Source organism: Peromyscus eremicus, chromosome 1 (genome assembly GCF_949786415.1).
Source record: "Peromyscus eremicus chromosome 1, PerEre_H2_v1, whole genome shotgun sequence".
Lineage (NCBI taxonomy): Eukaryota > Metazoa > Chordata > Mammalia > Rodentia > Cricetidae > Peromyscus > Peromyscus eremicus.
In genome coordinates this window covers 150,798,906-150,822,687 of record NC_081416.1, presented here as the reverse complement: position 1 = coordinate 150,822,687, position 23,782 = coordinate 150,798,906, and the positions used below count along the sequence as shown (strand labels likewise).

Sequence of the window (23,782 nt, the reverse complement as noted above, 5' to 3'; positions counted from 1 at the left end):
GTTATTACCCAAAACTCAACAGGTCAGGCTCTTCTACCTCAGTCTTCACAGCCTTTAATACACAAGATATTAATTGGATCTGCTGACATTCTGAGCTACAGTCAAACACGTATTTTTATTTACAAAGGTTGCTATAAAGTAAAGAAGAGCTGTCAGAAAACATGCAAACCACAGAATTATACAAAATATAAGATTCCACATTTATGGATTTTCAAGTTGGACCAAGAGCTACAGAACATTCTCTGGGCTGAGAAGCCTTTTAAGATCTCTATGGATATGTAGGCTGTGCACACATGTGTGCACACAGAATCTTCTGCACTGTCCCTGTGTGCACCCAACAGATGTGTGCTAATGTGTGCTAGTGCCATTGATGGTTCCTATTTCCCAGTATAAAAAGACAACAGAGGCATGCCACTTGGTTTCATCAAAAACAAACAAACAAACAAATAAACAAAATAAAAGATAGACTGAGTGTTTACATTTGGATTTTATGGCAAGAAGTATGTATAGATTCTCCCTGATTCTTTCTTTCATTTCATTTAGCTCTAACAGACTTGAAATGACGAGGCAGGAATTTTTCATTTCTGGCAATAGGTTTTAGTGTCTGAGCACAACCAGAACTCTCACATGTGGGTCTGCATCAATGGTACATGACTATTCCAGAGCAGCTGATAGCAGAGGGTTCCCTGAAGAAACCCCTACTCCATGTCTACTGTACCTTTGTCACAGGATTTATCCTCTTTCGTTTACACATGGCTTCGAACTCGGGCCTCAGCTGGAGCTGCTGATGTTCTTCTTCGAAGTCCACCAGATCCCACTCATACTCAAGCCTGGCTTGTCGCTGTTTCCAGAACTCCAGAAACAGTGTGACTGCAGTAGAAGAAAGCATCGGGGTGGGACCGTCAATAGACGGCCAAACAAAAGTAGCAGGAGAGCAACCCTAGGGGCCGCAGGGGTGGCTTGCAGTTTAGAGGGCCCGCTCTTCTAGCAGAGGATCTGAGTTCAGGCCCCAGCATTCACATCTGGGGGTTCACAACCACATTTAACTCCAGCTCCAGGAGATCTGATGCTCTCTTCTTGCCTCATTGGGCACCTGATGTGCACATATGGCATGCACATGCATGTGCATGTGTGCACATACAATTGAAAATAATAAAAATCAACCTTAAAAAAGAAACTTCCACTTCTGCTTTTAATTATTTTGTTTGTCAAGCACCTCATATGTTGTCAGTTGGAAATGCTGACAATTTTTTTATGGTGTGTTTATCAGTGACTACCGTTGTAACACTAAGTAGTAACAGAAATTATTCATTATGAATATTCAAGTTAACTTCTTAGTGGTTAAAAACTGTAAATTTCCAGATGGTCTACATTGCTTCCTCATGCAAAGAATCTGTTACAATATTTCATCTTGACATTTGCTAAACACTAACAGCTGGTATGAATTTCAGAAACAGCGTTCTGTGACCATGGTGTGGTGTGACCACACCGTGGTGTGACCACACCTTAGGCACACTGAACGGTTACACCCTTCTCATGTCAGAGTTTGCAACTCTGAATAAAAATGAAGGACACAAGGTAACATAGGCAGGGACAAAAGATGGAATGGAAAAATATCTAGTAAAAGAGTATTGCATGAAAATAGAAAAGATATATTCTAAAACCCAAACTACAGTCATGATTTCCATGGGTTTCTTGAGATTACATAAATCCACAAGGATTCCAAGAATATCCTTGGAAGGGGATTTCTGTAAATTTATAGAACTCCTGGCTTGTGCATTTTGGATTGAGCTTAAATAGGACTTGATATTTTTCCATACAAGAAAGAGTGCTGTTGGACCCCATGGAGGACAAGCCTGCCCTCTCAGCTGATCAGGAGGCTGAAGCAGGAAGCTGGCAAGCTCAAGGCCTGCTTTGGTTAGAGTAAGTTCAAGACCAGCCTGAGTAACTTCCTGACTCAATGTAAAAAAGCAAAAAGAGGCCCAGGGATGAAGTGTAGTTACAGATTTCTGTGCAGCATATGTGAGGAACTAGGTTCAGTTCTCTGTATGGGGGGGTGGAGGCAGGGAGAAGGGAAGATAAAAAGAAAAGGGGAGTGAAATGACAGTATTAAATACATATTTGAGCACATAACACACCCAGCCCTGAAACTTTGGAAACTAAAGCCTTAAGGATGTTTGTCCTAAAACTGGTAGACCAGTGACTGGAGTCATGAGTCCATGTGTACCTGCTTTGAGATAAAGGCAATGCATGGGCACATTTCCACCTCTGCCAGGTAGAACACTATCTGTCCTACAGTGGACACTGCAGAACATGTCAAACTACAGTCAAGATAAGTCAAATGAAACCCCTGCATTTCAGGCATAAACTCTGTGTGGGTGCACATCTTAGGTGAGAAACACACAACACAAGAAAAGTTAGAAAGAAATGCTTATGGCTTGGTTATATAATCAAGCTTCTCAAATGTAAATGATGAGTTTAGAAATATCTTAAATATATGGTGCAAAGAATTTCTTTGCTTATTACATAAATACTAGCAAAGAATTACAGCACTAAAAATGCTTCCAGTGGCAAAGGAGGTCCAATCATCAGTGAATATCAAAAACATTTGTGACCAAATAACTGCAAATCAAAACTAGAATGAGATAATACCTAATCCATCAAATTGCATCTCCAGTGTTACAAACTAAAATCAGAATGTGTATAAAAGTCCAATTTTATGTAAGTCATATAAATATATAGTAAAGCTTTTAGGTTGTAAATACAAATTTTCCCCACAAATTCACATGCTAAGTATTATTCTTAGAAGGTTATTCTATAAATATATAAAGATATTTGTTCCAAAAGCTGGGGATATAGTTCAATGGGTAGAGTGCTGGCCTAGCATGTCCAAGTCCCTGGTTCCATCGCCAGCACCACATAGACTCTGTGTCATGGTGCACACTAGTAATTTCAGAATTTAGGAGGCAGAGGCAAGAGGATCAAGGTCATTCTCAGCTACACAGAGAATTCAAGGCCAGCCTACACTTTATGAAATCCTGTCTTAAAAAAGAAAAGTGTATTTCAAATTCATGAGCAGTCATAATAAAAAGACAGCTAAGATGGAGGAGACTTTGTACTCACCCCAGATCCCCATGAAGATTGCAAAGAACACGGTTGACTCATTATCAAACAGATGGGAGAACTGTAAAAGCAACAGCATCATAAAAACCACTTAATATGAAACAGGTCACCACAGGAAGGAAGCTCCAGTCTTCATCCCACCATACAGCACACTTACCTTTGAATGCAAACATGTGGTGTTCAGTCTCCAGTAATCACACAATTCATCACAAAGTGGACACATGATCATCCGACCTCCGATGTTAGGGTCGCAGATTTCAGTGCTACCCAGAGAAGTCACAAAAAAATGCAATGTAGTTTGGAGCGAAAAATCTGACCAGCTCTCACCAGACTCACTGTTTAATGAGCTTCCACTCACAACAAATGTGGGAATGAAGCAAATATTTCTATAGTGGCATAAGTCCTACATAGTCTAGAGAACAGACTCCTCAGACTACATTTTAAAAAAAACAGTTTGACATAGAAGACCTAAGAAGGATCAAGCAAGACAGCATCTAGGATGGATGGGGAGCGAGAGGTCATGAGGTACCACCCCTAGCAGAAGAGCTATTGACAATTGATGGCTGGTGCTGGGGAATGGAGAGTCAGTTTTCTTCGGGGATGTGGCCCTTGAGAGGCCACATGCTCCAGGACATAGTCCTCCATGCATGCACATGAGGTCAACACCAAGTGGGCTCCATTTTAAAGTGAACATAAGAAATTGGGAAGGAAAATGGTGGAACACAGAGGAGGAATTGAAGGGGTAGGGGTAGATTTGATCAAGACACACTGTATGCATTATAAAATTCTCAAACAATAAAAAGAATAAATGAAGTTAAAATAAGTGAAATTAAAACCAAAACAACCACAAAAAGGCAGTTTCCATAAAACCCTTGGCAAGGAGAAGCACTACATGGGAGTCTGCTTTGAAAATACTGCTTGTTGCTGCAAGGAAGCATTTTGTGGGGAAAATCAGGAGGCTGTAGAAGCTTGGACAAAGGCAGTCTCTATTTGGGCCAGTCTTTTAGCTCACCTAGTTTCGTTATTTTCCATTGATAACAAGCCGTAGATGAAGCAGGCTAAGCCAACCAGAGCTGCGACCAACAGCATTTCTGTGTAATACCCGAGAAACACAAAATAGATACCAATCTTTTCACCAAAATAATTCCTGTGAAAGAGAGACAAAATCAGAGGCTGGGAGGAAACGGTGGGCCAGGTGCACTGGCAGGCAAAGTTTATGGTAGTAGAGATGAAAAGAAATAGCAATGTAAGAAGAAGACCACTGGGACAGAATTTAAATATTAAATAATATCGTATTGAGAACTATCAAGAATTTTAAAGTTTCCATGTGTTTTAAGTAAGTTATTAAATATTAAACAAATTAATAACAAATTATTAAACAAAGAAATGTTGCCTCTATCAACTGACAAGTTAAAGTGGCAGACATAATCTGCCTGGACGACTGTCTTGCTTCTTTCAACAGGTGGCGCTCAGGTGTGACTGTAACCCTTGCTTCACAGAGTGGAGAAGTTTACAGTGTTGTTCCGGACACCTGCTCGTCCTCACAGCCAGGTTTAGCTGCATCCACCCTCAGAGACCTGAGGACAGCCCTCCCTGCCTCAGAGAACTCATCACCGAGTCTGTGACCTTCCCACGGATTCGACCGCCCTGAGGGTCTGAGAGTTTTCTGTTCAATACCTTGAGAACTACAGAGAGTGACCTGCAGTTTCCAAGTTTGCCCTGGGAGGAGGGAACAATGAGTGAGCAACAGGGACATTAATGTCACCTCCCAGGGAGGCCGGCTAGAGCAGATTTTAAGTAGATTGCTCATGCCCCACATTAACTCTTCAGCTTGTGAAACCTTTCTAATTACAAAGGTGTCTCCCTGTGTGTCTTGCATCTTGTGTTTTCCTTGAAACATTTTTGCAGTTCTGCTTTTGCTTTTTCTGAAATGTTGTCTATCACAGTCCCTAAGCAATCTGCTGTCGACACTGCCCCACAGCACATGAGAATGGACCTGCATCTCTCTGAGATTTTACTAAAGAGTAAAGCAATTTCTATAGTACCGCACAGCATCAGTATCACCAAAAAGACACCAATATTCTTTTCTATTTTTCTTCCTGTCTTTCCTTTTGGAGATAGTCTCGCTCTGTAGCCTAGACTAGCCTTGGACTCTCAGCAATCCTCCTGCTTCAGCCTCCGCCGCCATGCTGGGGTTGTGACGGATGCCTGCACGATAGTTAAGTACTAAATACTTAATTTTTTTAAACATATTCTATTTGATCTTCCTTTGCCATATTAAAGTTTAAAGAATCTATCTTAGGAGGTACAGTGAGCATATGTTGCCACAGGCACAAGAATTCTCAGGAATCCATGAAGAAACTGGATGTCTTAAAAACTAGGTTTTTGTTTGTTTTGCCTTATTTGGAATTTCTTTTTTTTTTATTGGAAATCGATTTTTTCCATAGCGTATATTTTGATTATGGTTCTTCTTTCCCAGCTCCTTCCAGGTCCTTGTCTCCCTCCACCCAAATACACACTTTTTCTTTCTCTCTCCCTCATTAGACTACAAACAGGAATGTAAATAATAATAAGATAAAATAAAAACAAACAAAGCAGGATAGGACAAAACAGACAGAAAAAAAAACAGCCAAAGGAAAAGCAGAAGAAACACACACACACACACACACACACACACACACACACACACAGAAAACACATAAAAACAAAACCAGAAACCATATTACATAAGCAAAAGACCTGTACAGCAAAAATAAATAAATATAAACAATTAAAAATGCTGTCAAAACACTGTGAGACTGAAAACCTCCAAAAAATACTGTAGAGCTGGTTTGATATGGCCACTTACCACCGGGCCTGTGTACCCAGTGAGTCTCTATCGGAGGAAATTAACTTTTCCTTTGTAGTAGTTTATCAACTGGATATGATCTCTAGGTTAGGAACGGGGGTTTATGCCTCCTCTTAACACTTGGACCTTGCCTGCCCTGTGCAGGACCTGTGCAGGCTGCCACAGTCCCTGTGAACTCCCATGTGCAATGGTCTTGCTGTGTTTACAAGTTCTTGTTTCCTTGGGGTCCTCCACCTGCTCTGGCTCTTACAATTTTTTTTTATTTTGCCTCTTTTGCAGAGTTCCCTGAGGAATTTGATAGAGACATCCCATTAGGGACTGAGTGTTTCAAGGTCTCTCATATCGTGCAGTCGTGGGTCTCTGTATTTGTTCCAATCCACTGCAGAGGGAAGCTTCTTTGATGACGGCTGAGCAGGACACTGATCTGTGAGTGCAGCACTGTGTCATTAGGAGTCATTTTACTGCTATGTTCCTTTAGCAGACAAGTAGTACTTAGTTTTCCCCTAGGTTGCTGACCTCTCTAGTCTCAGGCTCTTGGCCATTTAGGCAGTGCCGAGCACGGGTTCCCTCTCATTGAGTGGGCCTTTATTCAAATCAGACCATGGATGGTTACTTTGACAACTTTTGAGCCTAGTTGAAAATGGCCACTTTCACTTCCCTTTCACATTTCAAGAATAATCTTCCTTGATATTAAAAATCTAAAAGGCCTGTAGGTCTATAATTTTCATTAAAATAGTCTCAACGTAGGAAATTGCTGAACCATTTCCTAAATGGGAGCAAATGAGAATTTATTGTTTACAAAATGAGGAAGCATAGGAAGTGTTTTTACTGAACTGTGGACTTGATGGATAAACTTAAAAGCACAGAGTAACAACTAACCTTTGTGTATGTGTAACTCGCATACTAAGCAAGTGTCTTCACACTAGGCTGCAGTCATGGCCCTCATCTTACTTTTCTTCCTTTTGTTTGTTAGTTTGTTCTTTGACAATCTCATACATGTAAAATGTACATTCTGATTATTTTAACCCTCCTTTCTAACCTTCATCCCAACTTCGCCCTTGCCCCCATTCATGGCTTCATTGGTGTTGTTTTCTGTGATTTTGATTAGTCTCAATTTTAATTATGGGTGTTATGTGTCTTTGTACTTGTGCACAGAAGGGTAGTGCTTATAGAGGCTGGAAACAGGCACTGGATGACCTCATCTGAAGTTACAGGTGGTTGTCCCTGGATCTGCTCAGATGTGGGTGCTAGAAGTTGAACTTGTGCCCTCTGGAAGAGCAGCAGATGCTCTTAACTGCTGAGCATCGCTCTAGCTTCTGCTGCAGTTTTGACACAGGACCACACAAAGTTGCCCAGACTGGCCCTGAGTTTAGACTGTACCTCAGGCAGGCCTTGACTTGTGATCCCTCCCGTAGCCACTTGAGTAGCTAGGGTTATAGACCTGAGCCACCAGGGGCTGGTCCAACTACACCTTTATTTGAGGGCACTGAAAGCAAAAGGCACATCATTTGTATTATAGTAAAAATGTAGATAGTTGAAATACCATTTAATATTAAGTATTAAGACATTAACCTTTTCATTATTTGTAACAAAAATCTAATAATATAAGAAATATTTAAAAGACTCAAATACACAAACATTCTGTTATTCTAAGTCCTTTTATAAAAGGGATGTGTATATGGTATTTCTTAAGATGTTCATTTTCCATTGGAGAGCTCTGATTCGTGCCGTCTATATACCCTCTGTAGACAGAGAAGATATAGTAGTGATGTCTGTAATGTGTGTGATGAAATAACATGAAGACATTAGGTAGAACTGATTGGAATAAAGCCTTGAGGAATCAATGAACAAAAGTCAATATCTATTCTGAAATAATTCCTTTGCGTGTATGTTCATTGGCACCTGAGGATCAGGTACTCCACTGCTATGGTGTTATGAACATACCATTAGAGTCACTGCTGATCTATTTATTCTAAGTTATTTAGTATGAAGCAGTTGCCAGTTTTGTGTCTGAGCATCATGGCAGAGCAATAGGCACATGAAAGAGAAATTACAGGAAGCTGTGAACCTGCACAGGAAAAGGTGCTGACGAAGCACATGCAACTGGAGATGAAGACACCCATGACAGCAATGCTGGCATTAATATTTTCCTTAGAATATGAAAAAATCATCACTGTAAATTGCAGAAAAAAAGTTAAAAATATTTGGACATGGTATAGAGTTCACATGAGTTGTGTGATATCTGGGAGAGTAGGATTATTCATTGGAATCCTCTCTATTTGTCCTCTTTCCACATCCAGTCACCCACCAGTTCCCATAGTTCTGTCATAAAGATAGCTTTCTAACTGTTCTGGTTAGGGTTTCCTTTGCTGTGAAAAGACACCATGACCATAGCAACTCTTATAAAAGAAAGTATTTAATCAGGGCTTGATTATAGTCAAAGGTTTAGTCTATTATCATCACGGTGGGAGGCATGGCAGCACTCAGGCAGACATGGTACTGGAAAGGTAGCTGGGAGTTCTACATCTCAGCAGGCAGCAGGAATAGAGAGACACTGGACCTGTCTTGAGCATTTGAAACCTCTAAGGCCATCCCCAGTGACTCATTTTCTCCAACTCCTACACTAACAAGGCCACACCTCCTAATAGTGCCATTGAACCTATGGGGGCCATTTTCATTCAAACCGCATTCCACTCCCTGGCCCCCATAGACTTTTAGCCACATCATAATACAGAAATGCATCTAATCCGACTTCAGAAGTCCCCATAGTCTATCAGTCTCTACCCTGTTTAAAAGTCTTAACTGTAACTCTTAACTGTAATCCCCTATAAAATCAAAATGAAAAAGTAGATCATACACTTCCAATATACAATGGCACAGAATATAGACTACCATTCCAAAATGGAGCATAGTGAGGAAAAACTGGAGCAAAGCAAGACCGAAAACCAGCTAGGCAAACTCCCAACTCTGCATCGCCATATACGTCAAACACTCTTCAGATCTCCAACTCCTTTCAGCTTTGTTGACTTTACCTCACTTCTTTCTCGTGGGCTGGTTCTACTCCCTGTTAGCTGCTTTCTTTGGCAAATATCCCACAACTCTGGCATCTCCTTGGGGTCTTCAAGGCAATTGAGGCTTCGCCTTCACAGCATCACACAATGGCCTCTCTGGGCCTCCATGCGGGGACATCCCTGACACATGCCTGGCCTCAGCAACTTTCCTTAGTCACAAATGGACATTCTATAACCTCTTTCTTCTATCCTTGACTCTAAAGCCAAAAACACGTGACTGAAACTGCCAAGTTCTACTGCTTGCTGGATTTGGAACGTGCCTCCCTCATTCAGATACATTTTCCCCTGCTTTCTGTTTTTGATGATTTCCTTCACTGCCTAAGCCTAGCTGCCCTGAAACGCACTCTGTAGACCAGGCTGGCCTCAGACTCAGAGATCCGCATGCCTCTGCCTTCTGAGTTCTGGGAATAAAGGTGTGTACCACTATGACTGGCCCTAAACTTTTCTTTAATTCCTTTTCACAAGATTCCCTGTGGACGACTACACAAAGGTTTCCTGGTGTGCTGCTGTCATGCATAAGCATAATTCTCTGGTGAAGCATCTGTTATACTCTCCTGTCAAATTCTACATTATCACATAAGTCTCTCTGATATTTTAGATAAATATACTTTATTGATATGTTTATTATACACATTTTTTCAGGCTGTACTATGTCTTTAATCAAATACACTCTTTATATTGTGTGTTCTGTCCGATCTGAGAAATCTGTGCCCCATTCAAGACATAGAGATTCTTCTCTTCTATACCCTTAATTTTTTGTTTTGGTACTTTTCGCTATGATATGTATTTCTCTGATTAATTTAAATTTATATTCATATTTGTGCATAGGAAATGGTCCAGATACACATCTTGTACATGTTCATCCACCTGTGTCAATTTAGTTTACTCTCACAACTGCCTTTTTCTCACATGGACTTCTGCTGTGGGATGGTCTGTATGTCAAGTGTGTTGCTGATTGGTCAATAAATAAATCACTGATTGGCCAGTGGCCAGGCAGGAAGTATAGGCGGGACAAGGAGGAGAATAAAGCTGGGAAGTGGAAGGCTGAGAGAGAGACACTGTCAGCCGCCATGATGACAAACAGCATGTGAAGATGCTGGTAAGCCACGAGCCACGTAGCAAGGTATAGATTTATAGAAATGGATTAATTTAAGCTGTAAGAACAGTTAGCAAGAAGCCTGGTACAGCCATACAGTTTGTAAGCAATATAAGTCTCTGTGTTTACTTGGTTGGGTCTGAGCGGCTGTGGGACTGGCGAGTGAGAGAGATTTGTCCTGACTGTGGGCCAGGCAGGACAACTCTAGCTACAGACTTCTTAATCACTTTTGCTGAGAATCAAGTCATTATTATATATGAGTCTATTTCTGAGCTCTCTTTTTTATTATAGTTCTCATTTGGAACCAATTTCAAATACACAGAAAAGTTATGAGTAATTAAAAAACATTCACATATATCCTTTGATTCTATTATTTATTGTGCATTGATTGCATGCATGTTTAAAAATTTAAAATTATAGAACCAAGAACTTTACAGATCTCTGTGGTCAACACATCAACATTTACAGACTACTTTCTCCTGTATTCTAAATTCTTTTACTTGGGGAGTAAAACAAAATTAGTATACTCACTTAAACTAAAATGTAGACAAATCACATCACATTTTTCAAAGGAAATAAAGTATCATTTCCATGTTAAAGATGAACCACATATCATTTCGGTACCATGACCAAGTGTGTGCTGCTTATACAAAGCAAGAACTAGGCTGATCTTGTCCTGGCTAAATGCTAGGTCTTGACCCTTAATAGCCATGCTGCATCCTTCTTCTTATAAATGGTGTCAACAACTATCTTCTTCCAAATGAACAATTAATAGTAAAGAGAGGAACTATGAGACACTGTCACAAAGGCAGTGAACAGAGCCTACTGTGGAACTGTGAACACATTGGCTTTTAATGGCCACAATGCTAAACATACTTACCGAATCAAATCTAAAGGTTGCTCCTTGTAAAAGTAAGAAAACCGAGCCCAGTTCTGGCGAAGGATGTACCTCTCATTGACGTGAGTAGGAGTTCTTGATGGCTTCCAATACTGGCCCTGTGCACAGTCAAGGAGAGTGTAAGAGAAGAAAGCAAGAGACACAGATGATGGGGAGGGGCCTCTCTGGACCGGCGGCCAGTGGACAAAGGTGACACCATCTTTTACTGATAGAGTTCCAATTTATATTCCACTCATGTGAAATCATTTGCTAACATTATCCAAAAACCCACAGTCAGAATGATTTATTTATTAAGTTGGCCTAGTAAACAAAGTACTACTTATATCAGTAGCTGTTTAACCCATCAAAAAAAACTATGTGTACTTAAGGACTGCTGAGGATAGAGTGAGTATCCAGTTTCAAGTTTAACACAAGTGAAGATTTATGATAAAGTATGATATTTTATATCCTACTAATTCAAGCTTTTTGCTGTTCTGTAGGTAATACCGCTGAATTTGGAGAAGTGAAACTTAAAGACAGTGTCCTTAGGGTGGTATTTGGGGATGGTGTAAAACACCACTCTAAAAAGCACACAAGAGGAATCCCACCACTTCCAAATTTACAGATGTCAGAGATAATGAAGTCTAGCTGCTTCTAAACAACTCAGTGTTATTCATTTCCAATAAACAAGGGAGGCTGTGCTGAAAGGCTGGATGTACAGGTTAAAATACCCCGAGACCATGGCAGGAGATGGATTTATAACAGGGCAATGGGTTAAAACAATCAATGTCCTGCAGGTAAGAAAAAGAACAAAAATCCTCAACGTGCAAGACATAATCACCTTTATAAAGAAAGACAGACATAGAATGCCTGGCAACATGCATACTAATCTAACAGGATCTTTCTGTATTATTGGTATCTTGACTCTGTAATCCCCATACTGTTCTTCTCTGGAAGACTGTGGCCATTTTGGGGTGGGAGGCAATAGAGAATGGACAGTTTCTCTTCCTTTACATTAAAGGATCTCAAGTGAGTTAAAAGGGGAAAATACTTTTATGAAATTGCTGCTGCAGCCTACAGAAGATCACAGTCATCCTTGCAGAACCAGCTTACAGTCCTATTTCACAGTGCTGATTGGTTGGTTGTAGTTTAAGTCACATGGAAAAGTTTGGCTGAAGGCCTTTAAAAGTCACTTCTAATAAGAGACAGAAAGGCTATGGACTTGAGTGGAAGGAGAGGTATGGGGGATCTTGGAGGACTTTGGGTGAGGGAAAACCATGCCAGAATATAGTGTATGAAAAAAAATCTATATTCAATAAAATAAAAATAGGAAAAATCCCACTTCAGCAGAGCGGCCACCAAACAACCAGTACTCAAAATGGAGAAAAACCTCTCCCGTTTGTTCCAGTGGAAATATCTGTTTCTTCCTCTTGCTGAGGGATGCGTTTCTTGCAGGAAATACATCATACAAAAGTCTTTTCCAGCTAGGACAGAGCAACTGAGACAGAAATGAGATCCAAAGGATGGTCTCAAAGTAGAATAGACATCTCCAGCTACATGATTTCTACCATGAAGCCATGGTGAAACTGAATGCGCTTCACCACTCAAATGCAAATGCCTCCCCCCACCCCTGCCCCAGGTTGCTAAGCTATTATCAGGCTTGACAACTAGGTTCAACACCTGGAACAGTTACTTCTTCGTGGAACATGTAAGGCCTCCCATTTTTGTGCATTGAGTCATCAATCCCAGTCTTTGGAATTTTGGTTGCTAGTGAAAATACTTCTGATGACTGACATCCTCAGCACCCTCAGCTAGACATCTGCTTCATTTCAGGCAATCCCTGATCTCTGAACTTGGATTCATGGTTGTGTGAAAATAATAGCCAGCAAAAATGTTTTCCTCGTGACTGAAGCCAGTTCTACATTTGATGGATAAGCATGAGTGCATTTGCTCTTTAAAAAATTCAAAATCTTTGAGAAAAGATATGATAGAAATTTCTGAGTAACATGTCATCCAATTTTTTTTATGTAACTACTATTTCCAGAACAGCTACTAAAGAAAATGTTGTGTGCAAATATAAATGACCATTAAAAAGACTTTGCATTTGAAGTGCCAGCATGAAAAGGAACTGAGAACACGTTAGCCTTGCTAGTGCACATCTCAGGCTGGAAGCAGGGAATCTGGAAGATTTCCCATTGTGAAGGAAAACTTAAGCAGTTCAGAAAGAAATCAAAAGACATTGGACAATTGCTCCATCCCCCGGGAAGGCAGGCTCTGACTGTGAGAGAGGGAACGGGCTCTGCATTATGGAGGTTGCTGATACTCACATCGTGGAGTGGATAGGCAGATAAGTACGTGCCAGAGTTCAGCAGTCTTTCGATCCCAATCTTTTTCTTCCCCTCTTCCACTCCAAAAGGGCATCGTGACAGAATATAGTAAACCTGCCAGGGAGGTACCAGGAGAAGTCAGCACATGAATTCTACCAGGGAAGCATGCAGAGAGACCTCAGCACATTAAATCTATGAGGTAAAAGTGCAGGGACAAGCACACTGGACCTCTCAGCTAAGTGCAAAGAGACCTCAGCACCCCGTGGAACTTCATGCTTTTCACACTTGGAAAATCACAAGTGAACAGTGTCTACTCTGAATGGACACAGGCTCTGACTGTAGAAAAAATGCTTGTCTTCAGGGGCTGTGAGAGACATAGATTGAGGAGTTGTATAGAATTGGTAGGTGTTTCATTCCTGGGTTCTGACAATACCCCCATGGCCTTGCTGGGGGCCTGGGGTGCATGAATCATCATTTATTTTTCTCCTCTTGTCTCAAATTCCTCTGAGGTGCTCATATGGCACAACTCTTTACTAGAATCAGCATTTTAGGTACCATTATTAATAGTTCACCTGGAGAAATAGGAGATCAAATTGATATATAGTCAGGCTGTTTTCAGTATTTCTTCAGCCAATCACGCTGATGATATATATGGGGCCTTTGCCTGACATCAACTTGTTAAATTCATTAACTTAAGTTGGTCCTGTGTTGTAAGATATTTTGTTTGTGTTCTGTCAAATAAAGTTTGCCTAGAGATCAGAGGGCAGAGCTAGCTACTAGTTAACCAAGAGGCCAGGCAGTGGTGGCACGCACCTTTAATCCTATCACTTGGGAGGAGGAAGCAGGAAGATTGGGAGTTCAAGGCCACCCTGGGCTACACGAGATTGAACTAGTCTAAAAGAGAAACCAAGCCAGGTGATGGTGATGCACACCTTTAATCTCAGCACTAGGGAGGTGGAGACAGGAAAATAAGGTGGGTGGAAACAGGATCACGGGCCCCCATTTCATCTGAGGATTCATAGAGGTAAGAAGTTTCTAGAGGCTGGCTGCTCTGCTCCTCTGATCTTTCAGCTTTCACCCTCCATCTGACTCTGAATTTTTATTGTTAAGACTAACTAGGATCACGCTTCAGTAATGTCTCTTCTACCACTTTCTAATCACCTCTATCAGCTTTCTCTTTGGTGTTTCCTGTGATGGTATTTTTATTAATCTCCTTTATTCTGCTTTGTCCTCCAGGACCTTGTCAGAATGCCTCCTTTTTCAGCTTTCTGATTTTCCTCCTTCTGTCACTGTGTTAGATACAATGCTCAGCCCTCTTCTCTCACATTTCATCTCTCAGAGACTCATTGCCTATGGTGGATACTCTCCACGAATTGTCATCATCTAATCTGGTCATCTGTCTTAAGGGCACCTAATATTGTCTTGCTAACGTAAGCTTGATGGTTATGAATCATATGGTAAAAAATAATTTTATATGCTTTGAATTATGACCTTAGGAAGTGGTCACCACGGTAAGAACTCTGCCGCAGGCATTAACAAAGTAGAAAATTTATTCTAATGTGTATTGAGATATACAATACGGAGGTAACAAGTTACACATACTGTTTTCAAAGAAAATCTGGACTTGGCTAAGAACGGCTTTGTTCAGAAAGATTGCTGTGGAGGACAGTGGCCACTGCAATGGGAGGGGCACGTAGCCAGATCTGTACCCATCAGGAAAGGCAGAGGGCTGTTTGTTCTCTTATGGGGAGGGGACAGGAAGGTTCAGGGAGCCTCTGTGCTGATGCTCTTGTCCACTGTGGCTCAGGGTAGCCTATGGTCAGGTTCCTGTGAGGGTCAGAGAAGCATCATCAGATGGGTAACCTTAACCATCCAGTGCTTTCTTCTGATGGGTGCACTGGCTCTGCTAACCATCTATGAGACAAACTAGGAATGTGGAACGAGTCTGTTGGCCTTTGTTACTAAAACATCTCAACAAAGTGAGAGATGTGAGCATGAACACAGGTCCAAAACACCTGAACTTTCTCTGATGCCAAAAAAGGAATTAATTCTCACCCTCTTCTGAGGACATTCTTTAAGAAAAATTGCATTTATAAATAAATGACTTCTCCTTTGAGATAAACAGAAGTCTAAGCAAAAACCTCAGTAAGCCTCTCCTCACTGTTAGCGACTATAGTTGTCATGAACTATTTCGCACACTTCATGGGAGTGGAGGGAGAGAGAGAGAAAGGGGCGGAGCTTTTCCTTAAGAAGAGGCTTCTATGTCAGGATGCATGGCGGCCGCAAGGGGCGTGTCAGAATATTAACAGTAGTGTTCAATAGTTTTAGTCCTATTTCTTCTAAAGGTGGAAAGCTGGCAATAGACAAACTGAGCTGAACATCTCAGGGACTGGAGAGTCCGTCCTATGGTGACCACGTGAGATGGTGTTAGGGAGTCATGGTGGTGGTGAGGTGTACACGGCCAGGTATCTCTTAGGTCCGCTGAGGGAGAAAGGTATCTCCAGCAAGCGGGTCCCAGGAGAAGCCCAGGGGGACAGAGCAGGTGCTCCCTTAGCTGTCCTTACTTTTGCAAATCACAGAACTTGTAAAGCTCAACTTTGTGAGCATTGATACAAAACTAGAAAGCTGATAGAGGTTCCTGTCAGCACAGCAAGAGTCCACAGCCATCGTGTGTTGACTGCCTGTTACTCACCGTCACAGAGGACTGACAGCCACCACACCCTTACACAGGAAGTGCTTCTACAGTGACATCTGCCTCACACTGATGCCATTTTCTTTAATAATTATAGTGAATAGAGATTATTGTTTCAAATATGTAATTACCTCGATTTTCGTTCTCATCTTCATTTCAATCTCTGAATATATACATGGTTTACTATGGTATGTGTACTACAGACATAATGCTCTGCTAATGTATATGCATATGTTCCTGATGTATATGTATGTGTGTACATACATACTCTGAAGAAGTCTCATTTTTTTTTTAGGTTGACAAAATATGCTTTAGTTATGTGCAAAGCTGCACTGTGAAGCAGAAAGTTGGATGCTTTCTGTAATTGCTACATGTTAGTGGACTATACGTTTGAGAAGAAATAGATATTTTTCTTTTACCATGCACAAAAGTTAACTCCAGGCGAATAGTAATCCTCAGCATGGAAAGCAAAATAATGTGAGCTTCTCACTCACCACTGTTTACCTCACTACTTAACACACTGGGACTGTTGGCCAAGCTCAGTCTGTTGAGACTCCTAGAGCCTCAATCCTGGGGCTTTTACTCTAAAATTCCTGGTGCCGTGTTTGGCCTCCACAGCAATTCAAATCTGTCTTCAGGCTCCACTTCTGGTTCTGGCACATCTGTTTACATCTGCAGTTACTTTCCCCACTGAAATCTTGTGCCCTTCAAGTCATCCATTCATATTGGAATCAATTCCTTGCGGGCCCTTCATGATTTTAATATTTGATCTCCTCCAATGAGCTGTGAATATTTTAATGACATCTAGGATCGTGAATCATTTCCAGAAGATTTTCAATTCATCAGAACGATCACTATCTCTCTCAGCTGTAGACTTATAAAACACATTTGCTGCATCAAAGGGCCTGAAACTCGGTGATCCACAGGCTGAAGAATGGAGGTCTTGCTAGCAGCGGGAAAACAAGACGTCTCATGCTTCTCAGCCTGAGCTCTAGGGAGCGGAGCTGTACTACTCCTGAGGTACCAAGAGGAATTGTTTTCCTGTGAAATACATTCCATCTGCAGGTTAACATATTCAGTTTGAGGCAGATGTGCCGGCCCTGGGCTTTGTTGTTCTGTTTACAGAGCACAAAGGGAGGCACTCTAGTACAGTTCTGAAACGCATTAGGATGTTCAGAATCCCATGGGGGCGCGGGTTTGAGTGCGGGTTTCGATTTAAAGTCATCAACTGCCTGAGCCCCTAGCATCCTGCCCTTTAATGCTCTGCAGCCAGCATCCCCACTCCTACAGTGAGGTCCTAGAGGACATCATCTGATGTTGGAAGACATTGCTGGCTTGGTCAGAGGCTGGAGTCTTCTCATGGTCTGGCAGCTTACTCATTTAGGTTGGCCACGTGGAGCTCCCTCCCTCCAGCAAGGCTTCCTGCTCTCTGCCTGCCTTGATCTGGGAATGTCCCTGAGCCTGGAGGACTGACTTTATTTAAAAGCTGTCTCTAAACCATATGCCCAAGTCATCTTTAGCTTGACTCTTGTCACAGATCCCTGCTAAGAAGACCTGTGCTAGGGGCTCTGCTATAGGACCCTACTGCCACATACAAAGCCTTGTGATAGGAGTGTGCCACCTAATGCAAATTAGGGTTTGTCCCCAAGCTCACTGATCCTATATATTCCTTATACTCTGGAATAAAATTGAGCGGATTTACCAAAATTTGTCTCCGTTCGTGCTCATGGGCCGCAAAAGCTTTCTGTCACCCCATCTGCCTCTTTCCCCTCTCCGCTTGGTGGCCAATAGGCCTAGGGGGAAAGAGCACCCCCACAGTCTGATATGAAGCTGCTGCATCTACACTGAGAATCTGCTAAGGGCACAGCCACCTTCACCAGTTCCCTCACCCAGATCGTGGGCGCCTGAAGCTGTGGCTCCTACCCCAGCACGTGTGACTTCTCCTGTATGGGTATACAGGAGACAGCTTCTTCCCTTAAACCTCCAGAAACCATCTTCACAGGCTTCAAGCTCTTCTGCAGCAAATTCCTCACATTGCTCTGGATTCATAGATTGAGGGGAGGGTCTAAATCTGCATTAGGTTTTGATGTAAGGGAATGTTGGCTTAAAGGTTTGATCTTCTATCCAGACCCCAAAATGTTCAGCCCCAAGGCTGAAAGGCTGTCTTATTGTATGTCTGTCAACTGCAGTACACTTTCAATTTCCTTCAAGAATTGCTGCTTGGCGTCCAAAATTTGCCTGATCAGCACAGGCAGTCTAGCCGCTGGCCATCCACTGCATTTCACATACCTTTCTTATTAAGCTTTCTCACTCCTGGCTTTTGATTCAAATTGAGGGACTTTGACTGGATCACACAGAGAGGCCACTGTGACACTGTATGCCGAGATGTTTTGTCTCAGGGAAGAGGGATCCTAAGGGGTGCCAGAGAGATGGGGGAAATGCTAGTCAAGGGGAGAGTCAGAATATATCCAGCATTCTCTATCTCTCCATCTTTTTTGTGTGTATGATTATTATCTTCTTGGGTTTATTTATTTATTTATTTATTTATTTATTTATTTATTTACTTACTTATTTACTTATTTGTTTTGAGATAGGGTCTTAACTCTATTGCTCAGGCTTGGCTAGAGCTCACTGTGTAGCACAGACTGGTCCCAAACTCGTGATAATCTTCCTGCCTCAGCCTTTGAAGGGCCAAAATCCCAGGCATAAATCACCAGGCCCAGGAAGTTCACTCCATTACATGGTCCACTTTTGATGTTCACAAAGGATTCTAACAGTCGTATAGATACATTGAGATCCAGAAGAGTTACATACAGTTGGAAAATGCTGTTTATAGAGCTTCTCAGGGCAGGATTCCACCAATATTCAGAAAACATGGTGTCTGTGAAGCACAGCCAAGTGGCACATGCATGTACTATAGCAATGGAATGTGTCTACCATAGGTGGACAGGAAGCTGTTGCCCTTCCTTTAGTGTGCTCTGAGGGTCAGCTCTGTCCTTATGACCAAAGTGACATAAAATTCCTTATCTGTTTCGCTCTCCATGCAGATGCATTAATCAGACAATCAATTTAAAACTCTTGCTAACTGTGTAAACCTTTTCGCCCATACAGGTGGCTAAATCTACAGCTTCATTCATGCCAAAAATTCCGTCCTTTTTTTACTATGATGGTGTGTGCACACATATAAGTCATGGGGAGATCTCTAGATTGGACTTTATATATGTGTATCACATGTATGCATATATAAATTTGTGCTGTGGTGTTTGAGAAGATGCTTGAGATGCTTTTCAGTATGAGAGTCTATCCTGTAAGGTGCTCCAGTGATTTATTCAGTGTGTCCATACACAGACTAAAATGTTGAGTGGGACAGGAAGGAAGGAAGGCTTTCTGCACCAGCCTTCTAAAAGTGAGCATGGTGCTTCTATACTACGGAAGGAAGGAAGTCCATACTTCTCACTTAGAAAACATGCTGGCAAGGTTTTTGAGTGACAACAAGAAGCCAAGGGTGAGGTGAAGGAATAGCAGCCACTTGCCCATGCTGAACAGCCTCCTGGTCCATCTTTTTGGAACGTGGGATGAAGCCTAAATCCAGTGCTTTGTATACAATAGGCTGGCACTCTGCCAATGAGTAGCATCCTCAGTTCTTATCAGCAAATATTTAGGGAACACGTCATTGACTAAACTTTCAGTACAGCACAGGACAGTAGTGGGATCTCTGCTTCCAGAGAAGTTATCTTATTTAGGAAACAGCAGCATTCTGGCTTGAAAACAGGCCTTCTGATACAACAGCAGGGCCTCTTTATTCCCCGAAAGGTGCTGCTTTGAAGTGTTGGTCTTTATCTTTTAATCCTGGTGGGAAAAGAGAGAATTTTTTCCCTTCATATTCAATTTGTATTGTACCAAAATTCTAGGAGCTATACCTTGTTTGATATCTCTGTGAATTTAAATAAAAATATTTGTTTAAGAACTGGGAAGAGAGTGGAATGAGTCATCTTTTCTACTTACACAGGGAGAATGTGTGGTCTCAAGGGGGAACAGGTCTGTAGTGGTTGGAAATCAAATGGTGCAATTAAAACACACACACACACACACACACACACACACACACACACACGATATAAAGTACAAGAACAACACGGGACCACATTTTTTTCTTCTGAAGTCAGGTGATTAATGACCGTGACAGCTACTCCTCACTGAACACTTGCTGTGTGTTAACTGCTGTCCAAACTTTCTCCAGATTCATTCACTTAATTCTCAGGGTAACATAAATGTGTGTGATCTCCACCTAACATAAGGCAACAGCAGCGTGTGGGGCTTTCAGTCAGCAGTTTACAAGACCTAGGCCTACAGAGGGAGAAGAAATATTGCTGACAGGGCTGAAGACGATTTTCATAGAAGAGAAAATGTCTGAGGCTCCTTGAAGCCTATCTACATATAAAGAACTTAGAATATTCAGACTAAATTAAAGTGATCAACATTTTCTGACTTTAAACTTATAAAATCTCATTTTAAGATCATGAGATCAGTTTACAATGACAAACCCTTGGGCTGCTCTGGGGTGACATAATGCCCCCTTCACTGTTGTACCTACAATCAATTGCTTACTCTTAAACAATATTTGAGAGATAGGGATCTTATCAAGTTAAAACTGGACCTAACAGGCTTTCAGCCCTGCATAGTGCTATCAGATGATTATATTATGCCATGCCTAGGAAAACCTTATTATTGAGCCTGTACAAGCACAAAAGCTCAGAGTTTACACACCACACATGGAGAGGTACCTAAGGCCTTTACTACTTACAATTCTGTTTCTCGTTGAGGATGGAAAGAAAGTAGCCTGGTCTTCGATGAGGAAGAGATCCTGACGGTATCTGCTGAACTGAGCAGTGAAATAGTCACGGTGAGGATACTTCACAGTGGCTGGGAGCTTCACAGGTCCAAGCATGTAACTCAGGGGTGGGTACTTTGGCTGCCGGTTGTCACTCCACTTAATAGGCATCCTGATTCCCAGTACTTCAGCATAAGTGACTAGGACCTCCCATGGGGCGTGGATCTTCACAAAGAAGGTTTTTCCATCTTCAGAGTCCTGCATAAAAATAGAGACCGAATGAAAGTTAAAAATTAAAGAAACAAATCTCAAAATTTTCAGTTTAATCAATTTTCAGCAAAGTTTTTAGGAAATGAGATTCCTCTACGATGTTTGTGTATGTGTACTATAGTGGTTTGAAGGAGAATGGCCTCCCTAGGCTCATATGTTTGAGTGCTTTGCCCCTATTTAGTGGAATTATTTGGGAAGGATTAGGAGATGTGGCTTTGTTGGAGGAGGTGTGTCGCTGGGGGAGAGCTTTGAAGTTTCAAAAGCATACTCCAGGTCCAGTGTCTTACTCTCTGCCCTCTACTTGTGCATCAAGATAGAATTTCTCAGCTGTTCCTGCCTCCACAACATGCTCCTCCATCATATATTCTTACTGTCTAAAATATTGGCCTCTAATAAACTTTCTTTTATAAGTTGCCTTGGCCATGACATCTTATCACAGCAAAAGAAAAGAAACTAAGACATGTGGTAACATAGGAATAAACATATATACATTATATGCATGTGTATATATGCATAGCACAGGGAGAGTCACAGAGACACATGGAGACTGAGAGAATTTTCTATGAAATATACTTCAGGTCTATGGCTATACTATCATGAATATGCTCAATGTCATCTCAAATATACTTCAGTGTGACTAGTTTACTCGGCACTAGATTGATTCACAGCTATAAGTTACGGGAATTCTGTCACCGGTCCCGAGGGCCAATTGGGAGGGGCGTTTGGTCCAAGAAGTGGGGTTTTCATTGAGTATGGACGTGACTGAGGGAAGAGGTGGTCCTTTCCAGCGAGCGACAGCGGGTGCTAGAGGTGGCTTGTGACTCGGCTCAGGTCCCTCTTTTTGTTCTTTAATATTTGTGCATGGATTTTGTTTGTCAATACATGTAAAGAAATCATTTTGCATCTGGTACCCAACACGGCCTCGCAAGAAAATTCAAAACTGTGTCCTTCACGCTTGGATGCTGGGTGGTATGGTGGAGGGTGATCATTGTTCCGCCACCCCTGCCTTCCCGAACGGCTGCTTTGCTGTCCAGTGGAGGGTGCACACCCCACCTTGCCTTCCAGCGTTCCTGTTTTCTCAGATGCGGACTCCTAGCTCACCGCTGCTACCCCATACAGGTTCTGCAGGGCATGCACAGGTGCTGGAGCAGGTCCTGGTCCTGTTGCTTTGTGCAATCGCTTGGTGTGCTGCTGCCCTCACCCACCATAGGTGCTATGCTCAGCATGCACAGGTGCTGGTGTATTTGCCCCCCGCATACGGGTTCTATTCCACACAAGCACTGGGACAGAGTCTGGTCCAGCCACCTTCAGCGTTCACTCAGCCTGCTGAGCCTGAGCTACCTTGGTGCCGCACAGGCTCCACCTGCTGGTCAAACATCATCACTCCATCTCTGCTACCCAGTCTTCTGAGGACTGGGAACTGGTGAGACACTTGGGAATTTTTAAATGGTAAAGTAGGCTATTAAATAAATTAATTAATTTAAATAAATAAATAACAATTAAAAAATAAGAGGGGAAAGGACAATCTTAAAACTTTAAGATTGTTAAAAATTGACTTGTTAAAAATTAACTTGTTAAAAATTGGAAATATCATAATGCAGGGAATTTAGGACCCTGTTCACTGTTACTATGGATGTGATATAAATAGAAAAACTAAATGAGGAGATAAACCACTTAGCTGGGATCGATACAATGTTGGTCATAATTATTATCAGTCTGGTAATTCATATTTTATCCTTAAAAATGTTTTGATAACTGTGCCAAATATGATAAATTGACTGATAAGATACAAGCCTTAGAAAAGGCTACTGATAATATGCAAACCCTACAAATAATTACTAAAGAGAATAATACAATTTTGACTAATAAGATAATATAAGCTTTAGAAATATTTACTGATGTAGAGAATAAAAAGGTGACTGATAATATGCAAACCTTAGAAAAACTTACTATTCAAAAGATAATAGCCTTAAAAAGGCTACTACTGATAATATGCAAGCCTTACAAATAATCACTGAAGAAAATAATACCATTTGACTTATAAGCCTTAGAAAAATTTATTAAAATAGATAGTAAAATTATTCAGACATGCTGGGTGATGGTGGTGCATGCCTTTAATCCCAGCACTTGGGAGGCAGAGCCAGGTGGATCTCTGTGAGTTCAAGGCCAGTGTGGTCTACAGAGTGAGATCGAGGACACACACCAGAACTGTCTCAAAAAACCAAAAAAAAAAAAAAAGAAAAAAAAAGAAAAGAAAAGAAAAGAAAAAATATTCAGACACAGACAGAAGAATTTAGAGGAGAACCAACCTCACCATTACCTTATGATGTTAGAAAAGAACAGCCCAAGGTTACTAGAAAACCAACCTTAATTTATCCAATTACCATTCAAGAATGACCACCAGTTATAGGCATCCCCATGGCTATTCAGAACTTAACTGGGATCCTATAGAAATGTTAGATTTGAAGAGATTTAAGGAAGCAACAGTTTCATATGATATGTATTCACCTTTTGTGAAGCAGATGTTAAATTCATGGGCCCATTGGAACAGAATTATTCTGCAAGACTAAAAAGATTTAGTCACAACTGTGTTGGAATCTGATCCCCAGTTATAGTGGACTACCTGGTGGAGAGATGAAGCTAGGGC

The 23,782-nt window shown here is 41.5% G+C and overlaps 1 protein-coding gene across 1 annotated transcript in view; it reads right to left on the bottom strand.

The window, feature by feature from the left end:
* Positions 1 to 23,782, bottom strand: part of Ano5 (anoctamin 5) — a 77,489-nt gene that overhangs the window by 22,164 nt on the left and 31,543 nt on the right. The window contains exons 6-12 of the mRNA XM_059276428.1: positions 20,839 to 21,123; positions 13,343 to 13,456; positions 11,019 to 11,134; positions 4,136 to 4,270; positions 3,281 to 3,386; positions 3,124 to 3,184; positions 719 to 870 (exon numbers count right to left, since the gene is read on the bottom strand). Coding sequence (XP_059132411.1) covers positions 719 to 870; positions 3,124 to 3,184; positions 3,281 to 3,386; positions 4,136 to 4,270; positions 11,019 to 11,134; positions 13,343 to 13,456; positions 20,839 to 21,123 — 969 coding nt within the window. The remainder of the gene's footprint in view (positions 1 to 718; positions 871 to 3,123; positions 3,185 to 3,280; positions 3,387 to 4,135; positions 4,271 to 11,018; positions 11,135 to 13,342; positions 13,457 to 20,838; positions 21,124 to 23,782) is intronic.